Source organism: Cygnus atratus, chromosome 1, assembly GCF_013377495.2.
Source record: "Cygnus atratus isolate AKBS03 ecotype Queensland, Australia chromosome 1, CAtr_DNAZoo_HiC_assembly, whole genome shotgun sequence".
Lineage (NCBI taxonomy): Eukaryota > Metazoa > Chordata > Aves > Anseriformes > Anatidae > Cygnus > Cygnus atratus.
Genome location: NC_066362.1, coordinates 98,300,033 through 98,325,732, shown reverse-complemented (window position 1 = coordinate 98,325,732; position 25,700 = coordinate 98,300,033). Strand labels below are relative to the sequence as shown.

Sequence of the window (25,700 nt, the reverse complement as noted above, 5' to 3'; positions counted from 1 at the left end):
ATAGTCACAGCTCTCCTCTAGGCTTTCCCCTCCTCACCTGTCATGGTCCTGGCCTGTTTCTGATGTTTGCCTGGGAAAGCCCCCATGTGTTTTGGCCCTTCCTCAGGCTCTGTTGCAGAGCTACATGTCTGAGTCACTCACAGAGGTCAAGATAACTCGGGTGCCTCCAGTCACACACCAGCTGAGACTTCTCCACTACAACCTTAAGCATCAGCTATTCAAAAATAGCATCCCGCTCCCTGATACCATCAAATAATGCTGCTGCAAATTTCTTGCTCCTCAGCAGGACAGATTTTTGCTCTGTCACTAAGCCCAGTTAGCAAACAACGCTGGTTTCTCCAGTTGCCATCTGGAACACAACTCAGGCAGGGCAGTCATTGACTCGAGCACAGTGTCACCAGTCCCTTAGCGTCACTGTTAATGTCCGTGTGCTTCGTGTGGCAGGGCAGAAAGGAGGAGACGGGAATGATGTGGGTGGTGGATAGCAGTGAGGTAATGAGGAGAGGGTGATATCATAGTATAGACACAAGGGCTGGGTGAGGGCTTAAGAAGTAATTTACTGGCACGCGTTTAGCTTGGTTTCCCTAGGAAATGAGGCTTATACTGTCACGTTGGGTATATATGTGCACATGCTGTAATAAGGGAGAGGCTGCAGCTTTTGAGTAACCCTTATGAGACACGAGAGAGTCCAGAGGAGTGATATTTACAGTGCCCCAAGAACAGAGAAAGCTTCAGTTGGAGCGTGCACTTTATTAAAAACAGGAGAATACATCCACACATGAGACATACACTTGTATGAGTCCAGGATTAATTTGCTCTGCTTCTCAGGCAACCGCTTGTTACAGAATTTTAGTTGCATGGCCACTTGGGCATACGCGTGTGTATCTCAAAGTTTTCAATCCTGTATGTATAACAAAATGCTTGGTATAGAAGTGGTGGTGCCTGGAAAGTTAAGTGTCATCAGGAATGAAATATTAATGCTTGTAATAGAATAATATCTTTCCCGCAGAGCCCAATTTTTTTTTCCCAATTTTTTGGCCTATCAGAGCATTGCAACCTTCAAAATTTCAGGCAAGCATCCTTCACCCTTATAATGAAGCTTTTAACTGAAAGTGTTTCATGATACAACTTCAGTTGTGTAGCCAGCGATGATGAGACACCATCTCCAATATGTGAAAACAGCTTGAAACCAGAACTGCAAGTGCTTTTGCTGTCCCCTTACTATTGTGCTTCTGATTCAAACTCCTTGTTGTGGGTCCATCAGGAAAGAGCGAAGATTCCTGATAGATTTATTTCTTATTTGCTTAGCTGATGCACACTGCTCCTTTGCAGTTTACATTTTCAAATAGTGAAAGCAAGTTTGGTATAAAAGTTAACATTTATCAGATCCTCTGTATTCGGTTGTAAAAGGTGTGCCTTTGTATTGAGCGTTAAGACTTCATTGTCCATGCCGAGATCATTGTGTGCTGCCTGTGATGGGAGAGAAAACACGCTCTTCTGCTAACTTGATAAGCTTCCCAATGCGATAGACCTGCTGCTCTACCTGCGGATAGGTACTTTCGTAGCTGGAAAGCCATAGCTGGTTGCAGTTTTCACATCCATACCCCCACAAATCCCTGTGACTCTTTCACTGTCATCACCTTTCCATGAAGAGCTAAGGACTGGTCGCTCACAGTCTGCCAGGATTACTCAGGCCTCGTCTTTACACACAACTTTTATCTGATTTAAGCAGGTAGCTGTAAAAATGTCTCTCTTCCCTCATGCTCCTGTGGTAACATTCTCTCATTCTAGTCTAAGAGATGCTTTTTGATTTTCACCCTTACCCATCTCCATGTATAAGGACTAACTTGAAGAAATACGCTTTTATAGACCAAATGCCAACATGTAATGGAGGATTAATCCTTTTAATCCTTGTGCTTCATATTCAGTTCTTGGATTACACAGGGGAAAAAAAATGCTCATGGTGACCTATATAATCCAGCACAATGGCTAATCACGCTTACATGAGGTGACTGCCCATGTTAGCAGGGAGAGAGCACAGGAGCTAGGAGATGCCTTCTGGCAGAGTGTTCCCAAGCGTGGTAAGAGTCATTTGCACCTCTGGGAACAGATAGCCTCCTTGCATAGCACTGCTTGAGCAGATCAGGCATCAAGAGGCCAGAAATTGATTAATCTTGTAAAACGTATTTATCATTTGCCACTCGCTTTTGCTTATTGTGGTGCTTGTATCAGGGTGGCTCAGGACGAGCCTGATCTTAAGATGCTTCTGCAAACTAGAGGCTGGCTGAGTTAGCCATAACTCTGCCAGAGCTGGGTCAAGGCAATCAATTCACTCCAAAACAAAGATGCATGTTGTGAAGGTGAGTTTAAAAAAGGAAAAATACAGGACAATGAGAACCACACTGCTCAGCATCAGCAGTGAAATAATTAGACATCTCTTCAGGCTAGATTTATAGGCCAGAACCACGCTCAGACAGAAGCAGAACTTGCTGGGGAGGGTGCTTTTAAAAGCAGAATTAGTAGCAGTAGTCCTAAAAAGAAAACAGAGCAAGGCAGCAGAGCCAGAGCGAGCACAGTGGAAGTGCATAGCTCTGACCTGATCCAGGATAACTCTTTTCTAGAGTTTGCCCCTTCCAGCAGGATGCTTGGTCCCAGTGAAGGACAAGGGAACACGCCAGCATCTCCCACGGCGCCTGCCTGTGTTCAGGACACAGCAGAAAGCAGGGCAAGTGGATGGCTCATGGGCAAGTACTTGGTTACAGAGCAAGATGGGATTTCTAAAGCCAGCAGCGTCACTTTTGGTTACAAACAACCTCAAAACTCAAGGAAAAGCTCTTGACAGCTGGTGTCACTTGCTGTAAGAGAGGAGATTTCTGTATTTTAGGCACGGTCACAGAGCACACCCGGGACAGACAGTCTCTGCCTTGCGAGGTCCTGCCTTCCAGCCCCGGCACTACCAGTGGCCTCAGAAATTCAGACCTGAAGAGATGAAACAAGAGGAACACGGTTAGTTACACGCAAACCACCACGACCAGCCACTTCAGGTGGGATTCACCATCCCGCGGTCCCGGCAGACACCCAGCTAACTGGTTAACCCAGTTAACCCAGTTAACCCAGCTAACTTTACCCAGCTAACACCACAAGGCCAGGGGTTCGTGCTCAGGCATTTCCACCTCCCTTCACCCCATGTATCGCCCCTCTTTCCATGGCCAGCACTTCGGTCCATCCATCGGGCTGCAGCACGCGCCCTGCTTTGGGACGAAGCCCCATTTCCGCAGGTTCTTGTGGAAAAACCCCCCTGCGCCCCGGGGTCCCCACACACGGACCCTCTCGGGTCCCCGAAGAGGGGCCATGCCCGTGCCCCGTGCCCCGCCCGAGGAGGGGGTCGTCGAGCAGCACGGCCCCCCCGGGGCGCCCCAAAACCCCCTCAGGGGCCCGGGTCAGGGAAGGGGGCGGTGGGGGCCCGGCTGCGAGGCCGGGCGGGCCGGGGAGGAGCCGGGCCCGGGGCGGGGGGGAGGCGGTGGGGGTCGGGCCGGGGGTGGAGCCGCGGGCTGGCGGGTCGGGGTGAGGGGAGCCCTCCCCTTCCCTTCCCCTTCCCTTCCCCTTCCCTTCCGAGCCGAGCCGAGCCGAGCCGGGGAAGGCGCCGCCGCGACCCGTCCTGTGCCGCCCGCAGCATGGTGAGCGGGGCCGGTGGAAGTTTGGCGGCGGCCGCCCCCCCCCCGGCCCCCCGGCCCCCGACCGGCTCTCACCGGCTTCCCCCTTTCCCCGCTGCCTTCTCTTGCAGGTCTGGAAAACTCTGCCGCTGCTCTGTGCCCTGCTGGCCGCCGCCCGGCTGCGAGCGGAGGTAGGCGGGGGGCTGCGGGGGGCGCTTACAGCACGGGGGGCGCTTACAGCACGGGGGGGGTGGTCCGGGACCCCTGCGGCCGGGCTGGGCTTGGCTTGGCACCCCCTGCCCCTCTCCACCCCCATCATCTCTTCTTTCCTTTTCTTTCCTTTTTTTTTTTTTTATATATATATATTTTTTTACCCTTCCCGTTTCCTGCCCTGACCTCCTTTTCCGCACCATTAGCCCCACAAACTCGCAGACCCCCGGGGGCTGGGTTTAAGCGGTGTCCGACCCCCCCCCCCTCCCCAGCGCTGCAGCCTCTGTAAAAGTGAGGTCAGGGACAAAATATTTGATAATTGTGGCAGGGAAATGTGGAAGTGATTTGAAGCAAATGAACTCAAGCTGGGCTGGGGAGGGCGGCCGAGCGCACTTTCCGCAGGGAAGCGGTCCCGGCTGGGGGACGGGGTGGGTCGTCTTCCCGCGCACATTTTTTCTCCCCACATATTTCTCCCAGATGGCCAGCCCCACCCTAGAGCATCACAGTTTGGCTCTGCGCAAAAATGTATAAACACTTCTGATTCCCTACAGAGAGTTTTCCCCTTTCTCCGCCTTCCCGCCGCGGCTCTTTGGGTTGTGGCAAAGATGGGGTTCGCAGAGGAAAGCCGCTCTTCCTCCGTCCCCGTCTCTTCGGCGAAGTCCCCGCAAACGCCGGCCTCTCGCCGGTGAGATGAACAATGCCAAAGCTGTAGCACACGAGGTGAGGCAGGGCGGCCGTGAGCAGACCCTGTCCAAGTAGCTCTGGTGGCAGCTGTCGAGAAAACCGAGGGGAGCGGGACTGAGCAGCCGCGTGGGCTAGCGTTTCGCAGCTGCATATACATGATAATATTGTAATAGACTTTCTTCTCGAGGCATGACATACTTATGTAGTCAGCATTTCCATGCATCCCCCTCCAACGCTGTCCTGAAAAAGCCAGAACGGTTTTATCCATTTTTCTTAGGAATCATAAATAAACTTTAACCATTTCTGGTCAACGTGCAGAAAAACTTCTGTCAGAAGGAAGTGCGCGGCAGCGCATCCATAAGATGAATGGTAATAACAGCTAAATAATAGGGGCAGCAGTCTGAGTAAAGCGTCGTGGAGCCAGTAACCAGCAGAAACACATCAAAGATGTGTTTGGCCTTTGATTTCTGATTTCACTGGCGCCACTAACATTGTGTCGACTCCTGCTTTTTACCTAGTGTACTCTAATTAGGAGAACCTGGATGGCTCCCCAAGTACAAGCACTCTAACATTTCTGTGCCTCAGTGTCCTCATCTACAAACTGAAAGTAAGAAAAATATGCAGCCATTATGCTCAAAACTTGCTCTTAAAAGCCAGTTCATGCTTGAGTGGATAAATGAATGATTTGACTTCTTTCAGAGGTAATGGTCTGGGTGTCAAACCAGCGAATGTTTTGGTTCAATTCCAGCCCAAGTTCAGCAAAACTTGGGAGTGACAGCTGTGGTTGGTTCCAGTTTCAGGGAAAATTGACACCTCAAACAACTTTTCTGTTGGGGTTGAGTCTGATTCCTTGCTGCTGAGTGGTGAGCATCAGGTGGTCACTCCCTTCTATATGTTCTTCACTACCACTGCCCTGCGTCTATGGCATTTAGTAAGATTAGTGTGGCATTTTCCCGTGTAGTTTTCCCTCTAGATTTTGGAAGTGATGACTCTCAGCTTCTTCTGTTTCCGCTGCAGTCTGCAGTTAGTGCCTTTCAGTATGTTCGGAATATTAAGGCTGAGCCTTAAGCTTCTAATCCATTTGTAGGCAAAACTGTATCTGAGCGGTACTGGGGTTTTGCAGAACACTCATTGCTACAATATTGTTAGGTGCATAATTAGAGTCTTTAAAGAAAGAAAGAAATTGCTTCAGTAAATGTTCCTGGCGTGATTTTGTGCAGACTGGAAAATCTGAGACGTGCCAAAACTTGGGAGCTTTTCTTGGCCCGGTTCAGTAATAGTCACAAGAGCAATAGACGGTGAACTGTACTCCTCGGACAGAGGCCAGCCACCAGCTTCAGACAGCACTTTTTGTCTCTCTTTTCCTGGGTCAGACTTGCAAGGAGGAGGCTGTTTGCTGGTATTAGCAGGGATGCTAAGGAGGTGAATCTGCTTGTGTTCTCAGCTCAGGCTTTCCTGAGCAGATGTGGGGGGGTTTGGGGAAGCATCCATCATGACAGAGGAAAAGGGCGAGGCTCAAAAAGTCTGATGAACGTATTAGAAGTTAAATGGCAGGCCCGTAACTTGATCAGTCGTTCATTTCCTGCTGGAGCAGTTGCCTAGTTAGCACTGGAAAGGAGTCCAGTCACTGTTTGACTGCATCCATGGGGTCCAGGAGCACTTCTACTGGTGGTACCACCATGCTTACACCAGTGTCTTGACATGTCCCATCTGGATACTTGCTTCAAAATAACAGTGAGGGTTTTACTTTTTTCACTGTGCCTTAAGCCAGATCCCAAATCTGCAGGAAAGTTACGTTTCGTTGTGGATTTTAAATGTTAACAAAGATTTATGCCAGCATGAGCATATTGGTGCAGCCTGTGGATGGATGACCTTGCCACTTTGCTGTCCATTCAGATTGATCCCTGAGACCTGTAGCTGTTTCCTTGAATTATCCTTAACCCATTTCTGGCCAAACAAGCCTGCCTTTGGGAAGTGTTGTGTAAACAGTTTAATCTGACTTAGCTCATTTTGGCTAGAAGGGAGGCGGGTTAGAGGATCTGCTCTTGTGAGATCTACTGACAGATCTGAGGGGGTTATAACCCCCAAGCAGCGCAGTGATGACAAGCATCTGGGAGCAGATTTATAACCTTTTCTAATAGCACAGTGTTTGCAGTGCGTACATCTGTTGTAGCCCTGGGATTAGTTTTTTCACCCACCTCCTTTTCCCTCTGTATAATTTTTCCAAGTGAAAAGCTGCAAGGGGGTGTCGGAGGGAGAAAAAAACAAAGGTTTCGGCCAAGTTCTGTTTGCTTAACTCACCTGAGTGCTTCCTCTTCATCCAACTCAACTGCTTCTGCACATAATGGTGACAACACTCCACCCCTTCAGAGCCAGAAGTGTGCCCCTTCTGCCAGCAGAGTGCTCTTGTGCCCCGGGGGAGAGGAAGCTGAGAGTTCAACTGGTCTTCGTAAAGCCTCACGTACTTCCTCCTGTTGGGCTGTTCGCAAGAGTAAGCCTCCTTTGATTAAACTTTTCCCACGTTTTTGCAATGATGAAGACTAAAACCTGCCGTCTTGATAAATTAAACTTAATAAATTACAGTTGAGCTCCTGAAGCTCTAGGACAAGGCCATAATTTGGACCTTGAGCCATTGTTTTAAGAAGTATCTATTTGGCTTTGAAATTCAGTGGTAGTCTTGGTGCTTATTTCTGTCCTCCTGGCATTGATATTTGGTCCACGGCAGTGGAAGGGAGGGACGCTGTGGTGCCTGTCAGATGGGTAACGCAGGCTGTTTCTAATCTGCACAGTGCATTAAAACCCAGCAGTTACATGTAACCCGCTAATGTAATAAAAATACAGCTTCCCATGTCTTGTTTCGCAGACTCATCTTCAGTGGGAGGAAAGAATTGCATTTTTTTTTCCATGAGCTGATTTTGGAGTGATAGACATCTTCCTCCTTGGAATTCCACCCTCGAGCTCCAGACCAAGCCCTGCTGGTGCTGCACCTCGAGGCAATAAGTGCATTTTAAATGGGGAGGTAGGGCAAAGTGATTCTGCCCTTTGCAAAGCCTGTTTTTTTAATGTGCATGCAGTGCCTTAGGACTGTGGACAGTCAAAGGGCTCAGGGGCAGGCAGGCGAGCCAGGCAGTTCCTTCTGGGGCACCTTGTGCCATGCTGAAGTCACTGGCCAAACACCCCATGTGCAAGAGCTTCTTTCTGCAGGGACCACAACCTCCGAGCAGCAATATGCGTGGTGCAAGCTCTGAAACAGAAGCCGTGTTGTGTGGTGCTCAGGTCTGTGTGACACCCTAACGCTGCTCTTCAGATGGAGCTGTGATTTGCCGTCAGGTCGGAGCTGCTTTGTGCAAATTCACCGTAGCTGAGTGAATGACTATCTGCCAGGGTGCAAATTCCTTGAGGGTAATTAACAGGGGGCTGCTGCTGGGGGCTGCTGAGGAGGAAGAGACTGGCTGAAAGATTTCTCGTGCCTGTTGTGTTTTCCAGCTGCTGTTATTGGTACAGCTGCTTACCCATCAGGAGGCACTGGGGCTCCTTTGATCTTTCTTGTGTGGTGTTACCCGAGCTGGGGAATGTTTTTCTTTGGACAGAAGAGAGTTTGTCGCAAATCTCAGCCAGGTGTGTCTTTCCAGGCTCACGAGACTCCTATTACCATGCTGGTTTTACCACATATCCTGAGGTTGGTTCCCAGAAATACCGTGTTTAGCTGCCTTGCATCTACCTTCGCAGAGGCGTCAGCTTCTGCTGCACTGGGGTGTCTGAGCTACACTGTGAATAACCAGCATCAATTTGGAGAGATTTATCCCTCATGGCATTGTCTCCAGCTTAGAGGAAGAGAAGACTAGACTGCTGTAATGCTGTGAAGCTCCTTCCAGAGCTGGCTCTGGGTTGCAGGCACTGGGATATACACGTCAGCTTTCCCTGAGGCTGCAGACTTTGCCACAGCTAGTGGGTTATCATTGTATGGTTTGGGTTGGAAGGGACCTTAAAGCTTGTTAGATGTGAACTGATTGGAGCAGGGGCTTATTTGCTTTTGCGCGATGGGGCTCTGATTGCAATTCCTAGGCATCCTAGTACTAAATAAACAAGCTTCAGATAAACAGCCCTGGAGGCTTCAGAAAGCACAGATAAATACTACACGAGCAGTGACTGCATAGCGTTTTCTTACTGTTTGCTCTCAAATATGCTCCAGCTCAGAACAAAAAGAGCTGCTCACCAGTAGGCAGTGGGCTGAAGACACCAGCCAGCAGTAACTTGAGATTACATCTGTTCTCTGCCATGCAAACCACTACCCAGAATTTCCTATGAAATTTTATTGCCTGCTCTATGCTGAAATCTCTCAATTATTACACCATACCTCTTCATTTTAACATGGGACCCAGAGTTGCCCGGGATAGTGGACAGGTAACTAGGGTTACCCATGAGAGGCGATGGAGGAAATCAAGCTTGTGCTCCAGTCTGCACATGTGGAATTTCTTGAGACACCGCACCTGAGTGGAGCGTGTCAAGGGGTCCATAACCTGGAAAAAATTTGGAGGTTCCTTTTGGATAAACAGGCTTGGAAAGAACAAAAGAGATTCGGGATGGATGATTGGGGAGGGATTTGATATCTTATTAGCTCAGCTGCAGGTGGATCCCACGTTTCCACTGTTTGACAGCTAAGCAAATATTTTGGCAGAAGAAACTAAACACTGCTTGAAGATTGGAATGTGTTTTGTCTCACTGGGGTGAGGGTACTCATTTTCCTGTGCTGCTGAGGAAAATACCGAATGCGCCAGGAAAACCAGGAGATTGAGAGGAAAGACTTGTTGGAGCCCTTCTCTGTATGGCTGTTGCAGGGTGGTTCCCTGTATAGAGTTTCCTTTGGCTGTACCCTATCAACTGCTGTCCCAGAGATGGACCTCTAAGCACTTCATCTAAATACTGTCATACCATGTAGTGGACCCCACAGTAGATAGCTTATTTTGTTGTTCCTTCTCCTTTATCCTTCCCTAGTTTCATTCTGCCACCCTTTTAAACAGCAGTGAAGCCGTAAGCATGTGAACTTTTTTTTTTTTCCTCTTGATTTTATCTCTGTAGAGGGCCTTTCAATGCCAGGAGCAACAAACCAGACTGAGGGAACAATGGAGATGAACAGAATGAAACAGCATGGCAGAGCAGCTGGGTGTCAGTGGTAGGTGCATAGGATTTGCGTGTCTTATGCTCCAAACCAGGATAGCGATGGGCTTGGAAGAGCAGAAGGACGGGGTTGGAGAGCTCTTTGTCACCCACTGTTGGTTGTCATAGTGCATGTGCCTCCTGATCCCACCTCTGCTCCTACTTCAGGGTCTGAGACAGGATCAAGAGGCCTGGGGAGCATGGAGCTTTCCATGCTTATTTCTTAATCAGCTTTTCCCCACAGTGAAAGTTGCCAGGAAATGATGGTAGCTGCAAAGGTTACCTACAGCCAGAGACTGCTTCTTTATCTGGGAGGAGACATAGGGAGGTAGCGGAAGGACCTGCTGCAGCGGTACCCATGACAAGACTGAGGCTGGAGCCTGGCACTGTCTTCTCAAGGCTTCCAAGTCCGGAAAGGGGGGAAGAGGGAAGAGGAAGAGAAGGAAGGAAGCAAGAGTGGGGTGATAGGATGGGCCAGCAAAGGAACCAGCCCCTGCTGGAGTCATGTCCTAGCACAGGAGCCCGCGGCCATCGGAAGCACCACCCTGGGCTGCTCCTCCCTCATCACCCCGCTGCCAGGGCGAGGGATTTTGGGGTGTGGGTCGGGGGCAGAACAAGGGGTTTCTGCCTATCTGCTGGGACGGATGGAAGAGGGGGCGTTCAGCAGGTGCTGGCAAGTTGTAGGGTTAGCCCCCAGCAGCAACATGCACTCTCCGGGGATGGGTTTGGTTGTGGAGCCTGTTGCTGTTTTCCCGACAACAAATCGATCTGGAGCGCGGTGCCTGTGGGGCCCCTGCGTGCTATAGCAGCCCTTGCCATTTCAGCGCTGGTAATTGTAGCCCGGAGCCAAGAGCTTTCCTTCTGCATGACGTAACTCCTTGCATATGTACTCTTTGCTGCTCTGGGACTTTCTTCTCCTCCTGTGTTTTGGCCACTTTTTCATGTTTATGTTTGAGGAAGCTGAAGTTATGAGGGATTGGAATTACTGTCTCGTTTCCTATATGTAGGAGGAAGAGATTTCCTCAGGGGATTTTTACTATGTCTGGATCGTTTAGTTGTCTGGGTGAGTAAAATTCCTCAGGGATAACCAGAAAGGTTGTGACCCAGCTCTGGTCTGCAGCACACTCATTCAAGCCCAGGAGGCTGGAAGATTAAGGTGGCAGGAGACCAAGCACTCACGTCGAAGGCATTGGCTTGAACTTGGCAGAAAAGCCCTGGCGTTCCCGTCTGAGGACAGCATGTTTGCTCCGCATGATGCAAGCTCTGGGGTGTTCCAGCCCCTGGGCGAGGAATTCCTCGTGAGTGATATCGGCCTCATCTTCTTCGGTCGGTGCCGCCTTTCTGCAGTGTCCCTGCAGTGGCAGAGCCACGTGTGGCAGAGGCACCGCTTCTGATGGAGATCCAGTCAGCTGTCCCTGGGACCGGGGACTGGACCCATTGGTAGAGGATGATGTGGCAGTGAGCAGGGTGAGGAAGGAGGACATTTTTCTTTCCTTTTTACCCCTGTTTCTTTTAAATTGCTTGATTTATGCCCAGTCCACAGTTACAGAGCAAGTCTGGCACACACACTTGCAGATATTATTCCCTGCAGCCCAAGCTAGAGGGGCTAGTGACAAACACAATAGTGCTTTCAGGGGTGCTCTTTTTGGGATCCTTCAAAGCATTCCTCATTAAAGAAAGACCAATTCTTCCACGAGGTTTTGCTGCATGCCCAGGGATTAGAAGCTGCTTGTACAAACTGTAGCCATTAGTGTCTTGTCAAATCCAGTTTTACACATCCCTGCTAAGTGATGTCCCCTTCCTGTTCTCTGAAAGATGATACCATGCTCTGGAGTATCTCAAAGTCAGTAAGTTTATCTTGATGGCCTTCTCCTATGAACAAGGGGACCATCAATCTTGTTATTCTGTCCCAACAGTCCTAATTATGTGCCTGAGCTTGGTGATAATTGGTGTCTCCCCTGTGCAGTTGCACACACATCACAGGTTTATGGGGCCCCTCAGCTCCACGCATAGCCCACCTCTTTTCATCTCCTTCGAGCTCCCTTCCTTCTGTCAAGTCAGAACATTTTTTCCCTGGCTGCCTGAAGAAACAGAGCTTTATGTGATCATCTCTGCTTGTTGGTACCTTTGAACTTCCTCAAATAACTTTTAAACCCATCAGCCAGTTTCAGCCATGTTTAGCAAAAGGTATTAGGTTCCTACAAGATACTGTGTGCCTCTAAGGTTTGTAAAAATAAAGACTGTGGTACAACAGAAAGGCTCTTTTACAGCCCTTCCTGAGGGAAAAGCTCCAGTGTGAGATCAGCTTTTACTACAGACCAGAGAGGCGTTTCGTTGAGTATTCCCCTTTGATCGCAGTTTGTACTTTCTTAGTCACCAAATGCAATCAGCCTCAAGACAGGAATCCGTAGGAGACAGCTTGTAGAACAGCTTGTTGTTGCTCCTCTTTGCACTTTATGGTTTATCCTTCCCTCTTTGATACCTTGGTGCTCAGAGCTGCGTGCAGCCCCCCAGGAGTGTGTCATGGAGGAAAAAGGGCCAAAGGACTATTAATCATGGGGTACAAGGCATGGTTTGTTACCCCTTGCACAGAGCCAGCCCTTTCACAGAGTACCTTGCCAGTAACTCCAGAAAACCAGATCTGGCAGCGGGGAGCAGAGCAAAATTTGCAGTTGTTGCAGATTATTTGGGGTTTCTGATCTTTCTGGGCAAACGTTGAGTCTTGCAGTGGTATGTGAATAACCCTAGTCTGCAAGGTGTCAGTGCAGTGCCCAAACCCCTCCTAACTTTATGCACGTGAAAAGCTAAGGAGACAGGAGAACAGCTGGGTGTGAATATGTCCTCACAAATCACTGCCAAGCTGCTCTGCAGTGCAGCAGTGTGCATCCACACGATGGGGTGAGTTAGGCTGTCCTGGCTGCAGGTGCAAGGTCAGCAGTAAACCAGCATTAAACAGAGACAATGGTGGTGGTGGTTTGTTTTTGTTTTGTTTTGTTTTCAGTTTTATGCTTATTAGCTGTGGGGTTTTGGTGGGGGGCAGGTTAAAGGAGTCTCTGAGCAGATGTGGTTCAAACATCTTCAGAGCCTGCCTGTAGGCATGAAGAGAATGCGAGCAGACTCTTCTCACCAAATCTGTTTGTTCCTGCGCTTAGCATCCCACCATGATTTGTGTGTAGGCTTTGGACAAGGCACTTAATTCCTCTGAGCTGTGGTGTTCATGTCTGTGAAACAGGAACAACAACTGCGCTGTGCCTCACAGGAAGGTTTATGAAGCTGAGTGCATTCTTGTTAAGAGAAGTTTAAAAGCTCTCGCTCGGAAGGTGCAGCAGGCATTGCAAAGAGTTATTATCCTTAGCAGCGACAGAAATAGTGAGGAGGGTGGGGGTAACGTTTGGACTGGAGTTGTGGTGTGATGGAGTAATTTATTGACAGGCAGTAAAGATGTGCTTGTATAGGCCACGTCTGAGATGGAGCCCACCGATGAGAAGGAGGAGGTGCTTGGATGTTTTGATGGAGGCAGAGGAAAGGCATGAAGGGGGAGAGCTGGGGTGCATGGCATCAGTGATCGTGTCCCTAGAGTGTTTGCTCTCAGCAAGCATCTCCTGCCATTTGCCGCTCAGAGGGAGCAGCCCGGAGGTGTGCTGAGAGGGGGCACGTGGGCACTTGACACGATGGTGACACAGAGCTCCCCGTGAGCTGCAGGCCGAGGGTAAGTAGAGATTGTGGCACGGGGCATACTCGCTTGCTTCCCCTGACAGGTCTATTGAAGGTTGACAAGGGAGAGAAGATGGGTTAGCGATTTCCATTGGTTGTCATGGTAACTAATGGAAACTACTTTTTTTTTTGTCTGTCATATATGAAGATGTTTGTTAAAACAACTAGGAAACATTTCTCTCTCCTTTTCTTAACATTTTCACTGCTGCCTTCTGGACTTAAAAAGTACATCGTTATCAGTATATTTCTAGGGAGGTTGTACAGAGGTTTTGAGTGCTGTGCAGTGTGCACTGGGGATGAGCGCTCAGAGTAGGCCACTGCTGAGCAGGTCTGTGTGCTGAGCCTTTTCGCACCCCAAAACCTTCTGCAAGGCTCTCCTGTGAGCATCTTCTCACCAAGAGACCAAAAAGTAGGTGCCCAGAATTGCAGGTTGGTTGAGTGCTGTACCCCATGTAAGCAGATGATTAGCTACTTGGAGGAAAAAAAAAAAAGAGGCTGGATGAACGGGAAATAATAATGCCAATTTATCAGCCAGTGAGTTGTCAGGCTTACTGACACAGTGACGGTAAAGAGCTTTGAGGATTTCAGATTAAAGGTGTGGGTGAAGCACAACGTATTATTATCACTATTTCATGTAAACAACAGCATGTCTTGTCACTAAAAATATGGCTGTCTACCGACTCTACTGACACTAAAAGGAGCAATTTTCTCTATAGATGATGAGGCCGTAAGGAGCTATTGTGCTTTACGTCTTATGTCCCCTTGCTTACTGCAGACCATATATCCAGCTTTGTGATGAATTCCATTTGCTCCGGACTCTAAAGCGTGTCCTAAAAAACATCGAGTCTTGATTAAGTAATTACCACAAATGGAAAATACCACTGTGTTTGGTATGTTGCTGCAGCAGTTAATTATCCTCGTGCTGTTACACCCCATTTCTTGCTTGCATTTGTTTGGTTTTGATCTGCAGATGTTGAATCTTGTGCCTGATGGTGGAACAGAAGAGGCCTTCAGTACCTTGCGTCTATTCCCCACCAGTACAACCGTGGTGTGTGACAAGGATCGTGGCCAGTCTTGTATTAGGCAGGCTGAACAGCATGAGCCCCTCAGGCCGTCCCCGTGTATGGGATATTTCCTAGCTGGGCCTCCACACGTTGTGGTCCCCTGTCCCAGCGTGGTGGCTCTGCCTGTGAGGGGCTTCCTCCTTGCTTTGTGGTGACAGGACATCTCCACGCGCTGCTGGTGGGAATCCGTATGGCCTCGAGCAGTGCAAATTGTGTGAAGAAGAAAGGCAAAGCCAGCAGTGCAGCCTGATATAGTGTTGGGAAGATAACACCCAATGTTGGGGGCTGGCTCTGTTTATAGGTGTAACTTGGTTTGGTTTATGTGCAGGCGTCAGGCACTGAGGCCTGCACATAAACTGAGGGGGCACAAAGAGCAAGCCGGCTGCCTCCGCTCCAACAAACACAAGCCATTACCGGCAAGCATGACCCAAATTGGATGCAGTTAGAGGTGGAAACAGCCAGCTTTCTTGCTATTTGCTCCACCCTTCTCAAAAGATGAATTTCTAACCAAATAACAATACGGAAATTTGTTCCAAGAGCAAATCTTGCTTGCATGCTGTCCCAAGGGCATGGGCTCAGCTCTGAGATGTGCTTGTGCAGGCTTGGCACGATCTGGCTGCATCTTGACTTGGACCTTGGGAGACTTCTGCACTTAAAGTGCACAATAAAGATTCAGATGCTATTAAAATACCCTTTTTTGTTGCTTCGTTTCCAGCTTTGTCTTTAAATATGGATGTTTGGGGCTTTTGTCTGCTCTGAAAGCAAGTAGGAAGTTCAGTGCATTCATTGTTCTCGGGTCCTCTCCAGTTCTCGCCTCAGGAAGGCTGTGTGGGTTAGGGTGAAGGTTTGTGCTTTCATAGCTTGAAGGCATCTTTCTGCAAGGCAGCGTTAACTGGGTAGCGCAGGCATTCAGATAAAAAAGGCTTAGGCACTTTGCCTGTGAGCAAGCTGGTTGGAAGTCTTTTTCTATATGGTCATTTATGAGAGGTGAGAGGAGATGGTTCGCTTGTCCGAAGCAGTGTTTTCATCCTATGGTCTGCCTCGAGCTCAAAGCCCGTTCTTTAATCAAAGTCTGGCAAAAGGCAACCAACTCCTGTGTGCCTCAGGGCTGTGATTTTTAAACTCAGAGCCAAATGTTCTTGCGACGTGTGTCTGTCTGAAGGAGCAGTTTTGCAGTGGGTGCTGTGCAAAAAGGTGAGTGCCTCCCGTGCTGCTCTCTGCATGCAGCTCTGTCTCCCTCCTCCTCCTCCTCTATGCTGGCTCTGGCTCCTGTGCTGCTAGGCAGCTGAAAACTGAACCCTACCCAAAAAAAAAACCAACCCTCCAGTTGATGCAGATCTTTTAGCTTTTCATTCTTTGTCCCTGCACAGGCATGAGAGAGCTGATATGGGAAAACCCAGCGCAGGGAGAGGAAAGGGCAGGACCGCCTCTGCAGCCGTGGCTGAAGACCGTCTTGGGTCACGAAGCCCAGCAGTAAGGCAGGGTCCTTTGCCCCTTTGCTGGCTGCTCCTTCCCAGGCTGGTAGCCCTACTCTGAGCTTTCTGCCAACCCCCTGTACCCAGCCACTGCTGCCCCATAGCGGGGTTGAGCTCACAAGGGTCATGGTAAGGGGCTTGGAGACCACCAGCAGAAACATCTCTGCTGGGATGTGGCGGCAGCTGTGTGAGGGGAGGAAGAGGAGGTGCCTCCCTCTCTGCCCTGGCCCGTCCCCTGCTACTGACCACAGCCCCCATGAGAGAGGCCCCTTTGCTGGCTGCGCCTTCCCACTGAAACACAAGAGCATTAACTCTTTCTCAGCAAACTGTTGTCTGTCCTGATTTAAGTCCTCTCCCACAAAAGCCGTGTTTCAGGGAGATGTGCTGAAGTGGTGGCACTGTTGTGAGGCTACACATGGGCTTGTGGACAGTGCAGGGCTGTGGGGCTGAGCCAGTGTGACCCCCTGCCCAGCCCACCCCCATCCATCCTGCTTATCCTGTTAGGGTCAGAGCTCTGCCATGGGGGGGTCTCACTGCAAGTTTTCGTTTGCTTCCTGTTTTGCTTAGTGCAGGCTTCCTATGTGGTGCTGGATAGGCAGCTGAGACCCAGGGCCATGAAGATGGATCTGTCTGTCTGAGGTTCGTGAAGAAGGAGGGAGTTGTTCTTAAGTCTATTAAATGGTGGTACGGGTCTGGGCCCAAGTACTTCAAGGTGGATGTCCCGGCAGAGCACAGTGATTCCCCTGCTCCCACATCAGCACATGAGATTCCTAAAGGAGAGCTTTCCACCTTGTGACCATGTTTAGTTGATAATTTGGTGCAATTCATGCCTGTCCTCAGGAAGGGTTCATCTTACGCTGTCTGAAGAACATATTTACAGCTATCTTGGCTTTAGCACCTCGGACTTTAAGTTTAGCCAGCAGGTGTTCGCGCAGTAAGTACCAGAAGTCCCAAGTTTGTTCCTTTCTGCCTCAGTCCCATCCAGCAGCATTATGTGTTTCTAAGAGTTTGCTGAAAGCATTAGGTCGTCTCGGGGAGAAGTGCCTGTATTTGCATCATTATTTTTGATGGGATTTAGCTGTTAAAAGTCAGGCACACCGCGTACTGCTGGCTGCTGTCCCGGTGTTAGTGTAGTCTGATCCCGCTGCAGTTGCATGGTTTCTAACAGGGAAGGGGGGAAATTACAAATTACAATATCTTGGCTGAGATGAAGGTACAAGACCCAGGCAAGATGAAGAAATGCAGTAAATTCCATGCATGGAGCATATAGAAGTAAAGCACGTGTCTCACGGAGTGTTGCTTTGTGTGTTTGATGGCATATGAGGAGGGGAAGAAACGACAAGGTTTAATGGGACATGGATGTGACCGAAGGAGCAGGGTCAATATGGCAGAACTGTGCTGACATCTTGGTGTTTCAGAGGATATGAGGCTCCTGAAAGCCTTGTGTTTGCTGTAACAGAAGACTTGGATTTTTTTAGAGGATTAAAGTCAGGCAGCTGAGGTGCTGAGTGACCATGGGTGCCTGCTCCACCCTTCGCCTGAAATCGCCACCACACAGCAGGGGTGACTGGACAGGCCACAAAGTGTATCCTGAATACGTGGATTGACAACATAAATTTGGGTTAGGTTTACTGTGATGGAGGAAGCAGTAAGCAGTGACATGCCAGTAGCTGCTTCACCACCTTTTGGCTCTCTTTGCTGTTCAGCGAGCGTTTGCTTTTAGAGAGAAGGCAAAAGTAGTGTCTCTTATGGATACTTGATTTAAATCTGTTTCTGCACCCTGGACTTGATGCTGCTGGCTGTGATGCTAAAGGCTTCTCACATTCAAGTCCCTTCTCAGAGGCTGGAAATAATCTTTTATGCACATGTTTCATGGAGCCAAGGGTGCCAAGTGTTACTTGCTCTCGCACTTGGTATGGGTAAGGATTTGATGGTTCATACGGAAAGTGAGAATCAATGTCAAGTCCCCATGAGCGAAAAGCTGCTACAGATCAGCACACACGTGATTCCCACTCATGTTCACTGTATGACACTTGGTCCCTCTTTGGTCAGGGCTGTTTTCTTCTGGGTTAGCACGCTGAAATGACTCAAGTCTTATAAGTGCTAAAGCACTTAGAGGGAAAGGAAGGACTTGCAGCCAACAGCTAGATTGGCGTAGGCTGTCATAAAAATGTTAAGATGTTGTGAATTCCAGTAAGTTGTTCATTGCAGGCTAAAATTATTTACAGTACCTTGCTTTTGCCATGGGATAAAGGAGTACATTCGTGCCGTTTCAGCTCAGTGGGATAACTTTTTAGAGCTGGTATCTTACAGGTACATCTCACCTGTCAGCATGCTAGATGCATCTTGAAACCTCTACAGCTTCACAGGGTCTGGGCATTGGGAAGGGAAAGACTGTGGCAAGCTTGGCAACTTTTATCCTGGGAGACCTGTAAGACCTGCAACAAGGAGGTTTTTGTGCTTCTTTGGGTAGGGGTGTTTTTGTTTTGTTTTTCATTTTTATTTCAAACTAAGCTAGCCCAGATTGTTGGAGATACAAAAAGTAAGGTTTATTTTCTCAGGAAAACAAACCAAGATAATCAAAAATTGAAATGCAGTGTTGTGTTACCAAACCTTTCGTTGCACAACATTAGATTTCCAATAATGCAAAACCTCAAGGTGGCTTGCAGAACACTACATCTGTTTATCGTGGCTTGGTACATTATTATAATATCACATGCTACTTCTAAAATCATTGTGGGGGGAAACAGATTGCATTATATTTATTTCCTGCAGCCTATACATTTGTACAAGTAGCATCTAGCGTAGCTGTTCAGCATGGCAAGCATAACATCAAGTGCATAAGAATAATGTCTGCACATACTTAAGCAATTTGTTCTCAGTATTCAAAGACTACCATTGATTTCCTGGTGTGCTTGAGTCAAAGCCAGCTCTAGGAACACATTTTAATAAATGCTTTGGGTGTGTGAATTTCCTGGGTTTTCTTAAATCTCTGTTGAAAAAGAAAAGCCATTGTCCCTTCTGAGTTTGCTATCATAATTTTTTTCTGATTCACACAATTTTACCACTGAAATCTCTCCTCTGCATAGGAGAAGAGGGTCTGGTTACATTAGGAATTATAAAAATAGACCATTCCTGCATTCAGGCATATCGCTGCTGGAGCCCAGCCCTGCAGAGGGCTGACTTAGGGTCAGGAAAACTCTTGGCTTTGTTATAGGTGGCTCTGGCTGGAGCTGATGGAAGACGCTCCAGTTCTTACAGGGGGCTCTGGGCTAGCGGGGACGTGATGGGTCGTGGTAACTCCTGCAGACCTGGTTTTATCTTCTGCACCTGTGGCTGCCTCCCCCTGGAGCGAGCAGTAGGCAGCCAAAGCAGCCTCTCAAACAGCAGAGGAGTCAGAAGAGAGGCATGGCAGCGCCTTCTGGAGAAGAAGCATCTTCCTTAACTTCTTCAGCCCTTCCGTGTACCTGTTTTCGTCCAAGTCTCTCCTAAGCTGCTAGGGAGACATTTTGTTCTGTTCTTCCCCTCCTTGGATGTGTGGCTGCGAGTCTACGATCTTGCTGAAAACCGGCGGTCGTCAGCAGCTCAGTTTGATACCTTGGGCTGTGAACTGTAGTGGCTGAGGCACAAGCGTGTATTTCTTTCTGCTGACTTTATTAGGGGAGCAATAAATTCTGGCTGGCCGGCCAGGTGGACAGCCAGGGCTGGCAGACAGCTGTGAAAGCTAATGTCTTCAGCTGCTGCACTTGGATGTGCCAGAGGCTGCCTTCTGAAGCCCTTAGTCTGCTTCAGTTTTATGGCTACGGGAGTTCATTTTTCCCTCTGGAAGTAATGGCAAGAATCCACTTGTTCTCCCGCAGCGTCCAGGGACAACGTATGGTCTCACTGGGGCTTCTCCTCCCAGCCCCGGCCGCGGAGCCTCCTGCTGAGGTGCACAGACTTGGCTGCCCACGCTGCACCAGCTGGGGCTGTCCTGCTCTTAACGGGAAAGGCAAAAATTGCGTGGCCTTCTTGCCCGCTTACTCGTCACGTTCATTAACCGGGAAACTTTCTCCGCCGAATACCGACGTTGTTTATACTGCATTAAGCAAGGGAAGCGCGCCAAATATTTTATGCTTGTTTAACTTAAAATACGTCCACAGTCAGTGCGCTCCCCCTGTCTTTGATTTAGTTTTGAGATAAAGCATTTACAACACCGAGTTTCCAGCCTGCCTGCTGTCTGTACGGTTCCCCAAACGAGGGGATTCGTAGCGAAACATCAGCTCAGCCATTTCTGCAGCGCTGGTGTGGAGGAGGACCGGGCCACCGCCATCTTCTCGTGGAGCCGAGTGCCCCAGTGCAGGAAGGATTTGTCAGGCGGTGTTAGGCTGATGCTGTGGGTTTCCAGAGAGGTTGAAGGCTTTTGTTTCCCTTCCATGTTTCTAAGCCTTTTCAGCATCTCTAAATGCCAGGCTGTCTGGGGGGAAATACAGCCCTGGCAGAAGAACCAGAGCAGCTCTGACAATTTTCTCTTTGAGGGAGGCGTGTGTGCATGGATACGAGAGGCAAATAGGAGAACATAAGTCTTCTACAGTGTGGTGCCAGGGAGGCCAGGAAGCCAACCTGAAGTGCTCAAGGTCACCTCAGGTTTAAGGCAGTACACAGGGAGCCCCAATGGCTGGAAGCATTGGTAGAGCTACAAGTGTTTGCAAGCCACATCTCAGGTACTCCCTCTGATGAGAGGGGCCTAACAGAGCTCTCTGACGTCTGGTTTCTTGATAGTTGGGAAAACATACCAAAAAAATTAAATTAAATGAACAAGCAAAAAATCCCATGGAAATAACCTGTCCCCAGGCCAACTTAGTTGGCTTTGGCAACTGGAGATCTGTTGTCTGTGTGGAGATCTTGGCTTCTGCTGCTGCTATAAACTTTCAAGTTTCTGGGACGTTTCCCAAGGTCTAGCACAATCACCTTCGCTGCTCAGGAAGGAATGGCTGCTGTGCAGGTACCGTTTACTTCTGTGTGAGCCACTGCCTTGTCATTTTGTCTTGCTCCGTTACCTTTCTTTCGCCTTGGCTGCCCCCCATCCCACGTTGCAGAGCTCCAGGGCATAAATCCACTGAGCTGCAGCTCCAGGTGCCGTGAAAAAATTATTTCTGCTGGGAGACAGGCGCTGCTTGGGCAACTGCTGCTTGGGTGACCAGGGCAAATGGCACTTGGAGGCAGTGCTTTGTGCAAGAGCCAGCTGCCCAGGATGGCCTCAGACCCTCCAGGAGCGAGTGCTGTGCTGCCAAGGTAGCCACGGGGAGAGAGGAGACCTGGGACCAGCAGTGCTGAGCTCTGGCTGAGGCTGGTTCGACGTTTCTCAGCCCTGCTCGCCTTTGTGGTGCAGAGTATTTGTAATTACATTTTGCCTTCTGCTGCATCATCTGTCTCAGCCCATTAGAGCACTTGCTGGTTAATTACTTAAGCTGCCATCAAGCCTTACATTAAGAGTTATTACATCTCTCTTACTGTGGACAAAAACAAGCAAATGAAGCCATCACCTCCAATAGTCTTCATGCTCCTTGTAGAGATGTGGCTGCAACCGCTGAGTCCATGCCCCTAACAAGAACATAATGCTATGCTTCTCTTCCAAAACAAAATAAAAAACAACAGAGGAAGGTCAGCAGCAAGGCAGGAGCCACCCACACTCTTGGCTCGTAGATCCAGGCACTTGCTTGCTGAGTGCCTGAGAGGGGCAGCAGTTTCTCCAGTGGATCAGCAGAAATAAGGGAAGAGATACAGCCACCTTCACAGGCAAAGGGTCTGTGGTACCTGCACATCCCATTCACACTGGTGCGCATCCAGGCTCTAAGTTGGACATAATGGACAATGACCTGCAGGAGTGCATGTAGAACGTGAAGTGGTCACCCTGCTTTTCATTTCATTGCTCCTCGCCCTACCCCAAGCCTGTAGAATCCTGCTTCAGTCCCTGCAATCACACAAGAGAGCTAGGGTGGTTCAGGCAGTGTGATCAGGACCTGCAAGCTGTAAGGGCAAGGATTATTCTTAACAGCGACTAAAGATTCAGAAGTGGAGTCATCAGACTCTAGAAAGGCGACTGAGCACATGCAAACTGGTAATTTCCATACTCACGCTACAGACTTACCTCTTTTTGCAAGCAAGAGGTACCAGGGTGACTCCCCTGCCAGATCCAGGCTCTTGCAGTGGCAGAGGATTGCTCTGCGTTCTTAGCAAAACAGCTTTAACAATTCCTCGAGCACGGACAAAATAACTTAATCATGTTCTCCAAAACCACTGACCTTTTCCTGTTGACACTTGAAAAAAGGAAAAGTCAGCCTGAGGCAAACACCTGGGATGAAAAACTTCAACCTGAGCAGTTAGTGCCGGCAAAGTTATCAGCAGTGGAAAAGGTGGTTTCATAAGGGGAAGTGTCAGGCTGCTTTTCAGCATTGGGTGCTACCCCTTCCACCCGTAACGGGGCAGGGGGACACCTTTACAGCACAGGCAGTCGATTCCCAGAATGGCTGAGTTCCCCCAATTTTCTCTTTCTGTGTGGTGTTCAGGATGCTTTCAGTCAGACATTTCGTGGCTTCTCCATCTGCCTGGGGGTATTGCTGTCACCAGCTGAACTTCAGACAGCTTTGCTGGGATTAGCCTAGACATGGGGGATTATTGAAATACCTGTCGAATCTTGGCGATCTGCTTTAAATTCATTCCCTTTAGTACTCTGAACTCAACTCTTGCTGCTTACTCCCTGATTAGTAGTCTAAGTTATTGCTGATGAATTTATTATAAACACCAGCACTGAGATGAACTGACACCGAGGCCATTTCATGCGTGCCATCGAGGAGCCTTCGGATGGGTACAACTTCTAGTTACCAGTGACACTGGGGCACAACTGCAAGTAGTGCAGAAACAAAAGCTTGCATAACCCAGTTATCCAGGGTACAGGTTGTGTCCCTGGTTCTAAATCTCCTCTCCATTTCTGAGCAGTGGAGATGTGTGCAGAAAAATCTCTCTCCTGTGAAAGCTCCTCTCGTCTTCCTATCTCCCTATGTAAAATTCCTACACCAACAGCTTCAAAGACAATGCTGCATTGCTCAGACATTTAATACTGTGGAATTCGTCTTGGGAAATAATATAATTGTATTTTCTTCATAACAGAGCCATTATACTGTCGAAAGCAGAACTTTCTGTTGCATTAGCCAACAGCAAGCAGAGATTGCTGGGAAAAGAAAGTGCTTAGCTTAACCTAAATTTTTTACTAGCAAGAAAAATGGAGTGAAAACAAAATGAATTTATTATGAAATGGATTTGTTTCTGGGCTTTCTTATTGTGCTGTTTGCTTTCTTTGAGGGCATTTAGAGCTGATCAGCAACCCTGGAGACAGAAGTCCATTATTTATCCAGCGAGCAGATAGCAGGGGAGAGGCAGCAACGCAGGCTCCCTCCCTCCCGCTCCAGTCCATCCTCTGTATCCCTCCTGCATTCCCAGATGGGACCTCAACTTTGTCCTGAAGGGATCATTTCCAGTGGGGCGAGGACAGCTGTGTGTGATCTGCTGCCTTCAGATGAGGATGCCGAGGGAGGCAAAGGGTTTGCTGAAGGCTACTGGCTTCTTGGGGCCAGGTCCCCGCACGTGTTCAGTGCTTCGTTTCTGGAAGCTTTAGCTTTTCCCTTTCAGAGAGGGGAATGAAGCGAGTGAGCCAGATGTGAGCTGGTCGTGCAAGGAGCCGTCTTTCTGTTCATTCCCAGACAGGTGTAACCAAAGAGCAAATCCATTCTGCTTTCCTTCTCCATCCCTTTCCTTGCATGTCACATCTTGTTGTGTGAAGGATTCTTTTTCCCGGGAAGAAACAGGAATTTGGCAGATGTGACTTATCTTCCTGATTGTTATCTTAGCCAAGCTTGCATTGTAACAAAAATATTGAATGCCATTTTGAAATTTTTCTTTGCCGTCTTCTGGATGGAAAATGGGGTTAGGCGGCATATTTTCACCCCTGATTTGGCCAGCCCCCAGATTTCCATTGCAATGGAGGATTTTTCTGTCCCCTGTTTCTTTAAAAATGTTATTGATAGCAGTCAAAACACAGACTACTTTTGTAAAAGACCATTACTTATTAAGAAGGACATCTGTTATTACCATATATTTTCCACCTTTATGCTGGGCAGGATTGGGGTATGAAATGCCAGGGAGGTAAATGTGTTGTTCATGATTAAGCATAGAATTAGTATATGAATAAATAGGTAAAAGTTGGCCGTGAGTGCAATAAGTCTTGACATTAGAGGAAAGCTCATAGCTGTTAGAGGGTTTTGAGAGCAGGCTTTCAGTGAGTGTCAGAAAGGCAAAGTTAACATCCTTTGTTTGGCGTTGTATAAATGGAGTTGTATTTAGAGGGGCCACTGACAGCATGGAGATGGAGGATGACTCAAGAGGTGCCTCCCTGCCTTGTGTGCTTCCTACACGTGTGTGGTCCTGCTGGGAGCTCTGCAATGACTGTGTCACCCAAAGGCAAGTGTTTGTGGTGGAGAGCGTTGCTGGAGAGCAATAAGGCCAGCCTCTTGGGAAAGAGGGTAAGGAGAACGTTTTTATTCCCGACTCCTTTGAGAGAACACGTGCTTGTCGTCCAAGTATCATCACTAAAAAACAGTGGAAATCCTGTTAAGTTTCCTTTTGACCCAAAGAGCCAAAACCCAAATTCTTACGTAAAACTAAAACGATTCTAAGACCACGACTGCCAAACACCATTAAGAAAACCGAAAACTAATCAGGGGGGAAAAACAGTTTTCAGCTTGACACCTTGGAGCAATGGGAGCTGCCAGCAGCTGGAGGAAGTTCAGCGCTAATGACCAAGGTCTGACACTCGAGAAGAGAAATTAAGCAGGCAGCAGGACAGGTGGTGTAGCAGAGACGCATCAGAGAGCTGAGTTTATTGCCAGGAGCACCTTTGCTGGGAGCGCCTTGCCGCAGCAGTGGTGCGAAGGTGGGCTGGTATGTTTGCAGGGCACAGAGCTAGCTCCGCACCCAGATGGGCACCCACAGCATTTTCGAGGAAAGCCAGCGAGCCAGGAATGCATGAGGATGCTGGAGCCTGTGCATGCTCACGGCTTTTTGTCTCCAAAACACAGCCTGGCCAGGCCACAGGGCAGAAAGCAAAACATCCTGGGACGAGTTCAAAAAGCACTAGAGAAGAACTTGTGCTTTTGGAGGCGGTTCAAGCGGCGATCTCTCTTCCAGGAGCAGGGGCTATGGGAGGTGCGGAGAGCGAGTGCTTGGGTCATTACCAAAACTGAGATAGGAAAAGGCTCCTCTGGTGTCTGGGGGACAGGGAGCAATGGGATGGTGCTGAGCATTGGAGAGGGGCTGAGCAGAGCAGGGTGAAGAAGGGTGTTTCCCCGGTAAAATTCTGGCTGAGAGCTGCCTCATAAAATCAGCGCTGCTTGCTTTGCTGGAATGACTCAGAGGAAAGGATGCTTTCCCCGAAGCAACATCTATTTGGGTTTTCGTAACCACCAAAGGGAGCTGGGGCTTTGTCTTTCTGTTTGTTTGTTTTTTCAGAGTCGAGCTATGGGAGTCAGCACCAACAATCTTCCCAGCTAGACAGGAACAAATTCCATGATGGCAGGGAGCGGGGAGAGGGATGTCTGCAACAGTTCTTCGTTATTTCCAGACGCTGTCACGAAGGGCCAGATGGAGGGAGATGAAAGAGCGAGAAGAATAGGTTGATTTAGACACCAAGCAGTGATGTTTTAGGAATA

General features: G+C 48.8%; 1 protein-coding gene across 1 annotated transcript in view; it reads left to right on the top strand.

Moving 5' to 3' along the window:
* Positions 1-3,540: 3,540 nt before the first annotated feature.
* FSTL1 (follistatin like 1) overlaps positions 3,541-25,700 on the top strand; it is a 42,252-nt gene continuing 20,092 nt past the window's right edge. Inside the window, exons 1-2 of the mRNA XM_035540361.2 lie at positions 3,541-3,677; positions 3,785-3,844. Of these exons, the coding sequence (XP_035396254.1) occupies positions 3,675-3,677; positions 3,785-3,844 (63 nt within the window). The 5' untranslated portion in view covers positions 3,541-3,674. The remainder of the gene's footprint in view (positions 3,678-3,784; positions 3,845-25,700) is intronic.